General features: G+C 40.1%; 1 protein-coding gene across 1 annotated transcript; it reads left to right on the top strand.

Annotated features, from left to right (window-relative positions):
• On the top strand, positions 1-3,749 carry LOC131950182 (uncharacterized). The gene is made up of 3 exons (XM_059312237.1): positions 1-132; positions 719-872; positions 3,598-3,749. Exons 1-3 carry the CDS (start codon positions 69-71, stop codon positions 3,674-3,676), a joined length of 297 nt encoding a protein of 98 aa, XP_059168220.1. The 5' UTR covers positions 1-68; the 3' UTR covers positions 3,677-3,749.
• The last annotated feature ends 281 nt before the right edge of the window (positions 3,750-4,030 follow it).

The raw sequence follows: 4,030 nt of genomic DNA, 5'->3' as shown, positions 1-4,030 counted from the left end.
CTTTTCAATCCTATTCAGTTTAACACTTTTATTCAACCTTAGTTGTTCCAAGATCCGCCTTGCAGAAAATGAAACTAGTTTTGCTTTTGATTGTAATTGTCGGTGCCGCGATAGCCCAGCAATTATCATTAGGTATGTTTTAATCATTCTTTCATATTTTTTTCTTTCATACTTCATTTCAAGGTGTGGGTTTGGTAGTAGAAGTTCGTTGTCCACAGAATGCAACCATAAATTAATTTTTCGAGCTGTTTAAAAAGCTTGAATTAACTTCAGAGTTTTTCTGTCTAAACTATGTATCAGTGTCTTTGTTTTCCTCTCCCATCCGCCCCATTTTTCCTCAGATTTTAAATTCTTCTAACCATCATCTCACAAAAAAGCTCCCCCACCACCCCCCTCTATGTATATCAACTTTAGATACGCTACCAGGGTTATTTTTCTCCGAGAGGGTAGGGTGTTGGGGTCTTTTTAATCGTGGGGTGGCGGACCTTACTGACATAACCCCCATCCTACACCAGTGTTTCTTCCAGACATTTTTTTTCTCCGGGGTCACTTGAATTTTTCGAGGGAGGGGGTGTGGGTGGGTGGTGGAAAGCTGATTTAAATTTCTAAGGCAGGGGGGGGGCACTGGTAAAAGTATATAATTACTATATACATTTTATATACATATTATATACATTATTTTATATTGTCTGATGAATTAACATGTAAACCCTCACAGGGGATTGGATCCACTTAGAAGTTGAAACCATTATGGCCATTAACCCTAACCTGACCATAGCTGAGTGCACCACGATGTGTGACGATCTTTTCCGCCTCCAAAATATCGCCGACGAGACTGTAACTGACAATTTGTGTCACCATGCTTGCGAGTGGTAATATTCATAACATAATATTGTGGTTGGAGATTTTTTCTGTTATTGTGTCAGTTATGTCCAACATATTATTTTCTAGCTCGAAATATTTGTTGTATCTTATAATAGCCTAATTAAGCAGGTTTTGAGACCATGCAAGGTGTGCCACTGTGAAAAACATCACGTTACTGTTGTTTATAGTTTACTAGCGAGCCCGCCCCCGCGCTTTGCCGCGGGGTTAGAAGAAAGTCTGATGAAATACATTAGGATGGTTTCATCATTGCGTTACCAATTATATATTCTTAAACGTGCGACCTTGTTTTCTAAAACTGAGTTATTTAAATGTAAGCAATGCCTGCGATTGGAGTATATTTGTTGGGGCACGGGATTACCAATACTACCGCTCAGCATGCGTGCTGTATGAAAGCCTTGAGCGTACGTTAATCACCCACAGCAATAGTGCGGTAGAACACACTTCGGCGATCATCTAGGTGTCAGGGACGTATAGTCTCGTAAGCCCCTAGTACACCACCACTGCAGGGGGGCGCGTACTGCCCCTGGCTCTGTTTAAATAATCAAATGTCAATATTGTAGGCTCGGTTTAATCATCAAATGTCGTTTGCCGCCTTGTTAATAGTGTAGGGTGCTTCTTAAAACGAACGTAGGCGCCATAGTGCTCACAGGATAGCGCAGGGCGCCAAATGGCATCCTGCCGTTGTGCCAGCGGACGCGCCTAATTCACTTTAGTAAGCGACTATTATGTCTAATCTTATCCACTAGGCATGCTGCCCAGCTTCGCTTAGGCTTTCGAAAACATTGAGAATTTGCATGCTTAATTAATTCGCCCGAGGGTCGGTCTACGACCTCAAGAGTTATGAAGAGGTTTAATCCGTGGACATTTTTTTTCGATTTATAGCTCATATAAGGTACCGGTCAGTCGAGGTCAGTTTTGACCCCCTCATCGTAGACTTTTCGGCCAACCGGCCCCCGTGTTCTGTCGCCCCAAGGCAAGATCCTGCCAAATTTGAAGCGCCTGCGGCGCCGGGAAGTGCCCTATCGGACACCCGACAATCTAGATCTAGATCTAGATTCCTAAAAGAATTTTTTTTTAAGTTTAGCCCGAGCATAATAAAAATAAATACATTAACCAAGTTGACTTGGTGTGTCTCGAACCCGCACCACCTGCGTGGTTTAATGTACACTAACATCTTCGCTATTTAGGCAGATGACGTCAATAGTTAATGTATAAGCAATAGTGACGTCACAGTTTTATGCGTTCTTTTTCACATATATTAATGCTTTTCCGGTTGCATAAATAATACTGTTTCTCTACATTCGAATACGCCTTAAATTTTTATTTTTCTTCTTTAAATAAAATTGTGGTTATACATTTAAAACATCTAACATATTATTTTCAACAAAAGTCCGTAAAAAATTCTCGATATATCGCTGCCGATTCTGACGTGATGTCCGGCGAAAATTTTTTGCGGACAGAGAAAGAGAGAGAGAGAGAGAGAGATGTGCGCACATTGGGCTTTTATAAATTAGGATTGTCTATTACACTGTTTAGAACGAACGTAGGCGTCATTGCACTCACGGGAAAGCCTTGGGCGCCATATTGAACACTGCAGGGGCCGGGGGACGCACCTTGTTTGATATAGACAACGATTATTGTTGCCCATCGTGTCTTTTGTGTATAGCCTTTTTTGTAAGCGAACGTAGGCGCCATAGTGATAGCAGGGGAGCCCGTGGCGCTGCGGGTCGTGCAATCTACAGGGCGCCAGCGGTTGCGCCGGTTGAAGTTTTAACGCTGAATATAGTAGTATACCTTATCCGCTATGCAGGGCGCACGATTAACGGATGCTACGTGCTATCATAGCCGCTCTGGTACTCTGGTCGCCAAATTGTGTATTGACGAAAATCGCACTCTCTCGGGCGCCGCTCATATCAAATTTTAATTATTCTGTTCACAGAAACATTCTCGGGAGGGAGTATTCTCATCAACTCCCCAAAATTTTATAACACATGGATGAACGGTGTCGAACCGAATCCGACTTTTATTTTTTATATACTGTATATAGAGAAAAATCGCACCCTCCCGGGGCGCTGCCCTTACGAAATTAAGAAAATATTTTTTGCAGAACCCTTTCCTGGAGATCTGATCAACTCCCCAAAGCTTGATGGCGATCGGATGAACGGTGTGAAACTGAAATAGAATTTGAAATTTTATTTTTTGCAGAAACCTCCCCAGGAGTATTCACAACAACTTCCCAAAGTTTCATGACGATGTGAATAAAGGTGTAGCAATGCATAATAGACTGACAGACAGATAAACACGCAGACAGACAGTACGGACGGACAGACAGACAGACCGATCTAGCTATATATAAAAAAGCAATGTATGTGTGTATGTGTCTGTCTGTCTGTCTGTCAATATATCTATACATTTATCTAAAGTCGTTGGGTGGGTACGCCCCATCTAGTGAGGTAGAAATATTGCATTTAAAATGCAAATTGTAACTTATACAGCAAAACAAGACCAAACAAAATTCAAACTATGTAAATTTGATAGTCTAAAGTACTCTAAAGTTATACATTTACCTATAAGATTAAGACACTGGTGTTTGTATTTTAAAATTCCCTCTGTGCCAATGATGTTTCAATACAGGTAATTAATGCATATCTAACTAATGTAGCTTTACCGCATCTCTTGTTTTCTGTCATTATATTACTTTCCTTTCAACAGCGAAATTGACAACAACTGTGATGACCACACCCACCCTCCACATCCCACAAATGAGCCTGTTCAAACATCACGCCCTTGAGGAAAATGATGTACCAACACCGTTGATCGGTACAATAAAATAAAAAAAAAACCCCTGCAAAACTGGTTTTGTTCTGTTTGTTTGTGGTTAATTATCCGTAAAATGTGTCTAAACAATATTAAAATAATGCGTTGTTTAAATATTGGTTCTAGTTGACGTCTACGTTTTGAATCTTAAAATATGAACTTTCTTACTTTTGTAAAAATTGTAGTCTTTTAAAGTTGATTGGCTTAATCGTTTTAAACACAATAAGCAGAGTTAAAGTTAATAAAAAATAATACATTATCTCCTAACTCGTGTTTATTAAGCTGTTTTTTTTTCACCTATATATTGAACACCACTTAACTTAACTTA

Source organism: Physella acuta, unplaced genomic scaffold, assembly GCF_028476545.2.
Source record: "Physella acuta isolate Inbredline_101_S28 unplaced genomic scaffold, ASM2847654v3 ptg000743l, whole genome shotgun sequence".
NCBI lineage: Eukaryota > Metazoa > Mollusca > Gastropoda > Physidae > Physella > Physella acuta.
Note: the sequence above shows the minus strand (reverse complement) of the source record. Positions and strands in the feature narration are given on the sequence as shown.

Bases quoted from the DNA above. Each gene is read 5' to 3' on its own strand.
- LOC131950182 (XM_059312237.1), top strand. From the start codon at position 69: ATGAAACTAGTTTTGCTTTTGATTGTAATTGTCGGTGCCGCGATAGCC. The intron at 133-718 runs GTATGTTTTAAT...AAACCCTCACAG, and splicing joins AGCCCAGCAATTATCATTAG to GGGATTGGATCCACTTAGAA. The intron at 873-3,597 runs GTAATATTCATA...TCCTTTCAACAG, and splicing joins TGTCACCATGCTTGCGAGTG to CGAAATTGACAACAACTGTG.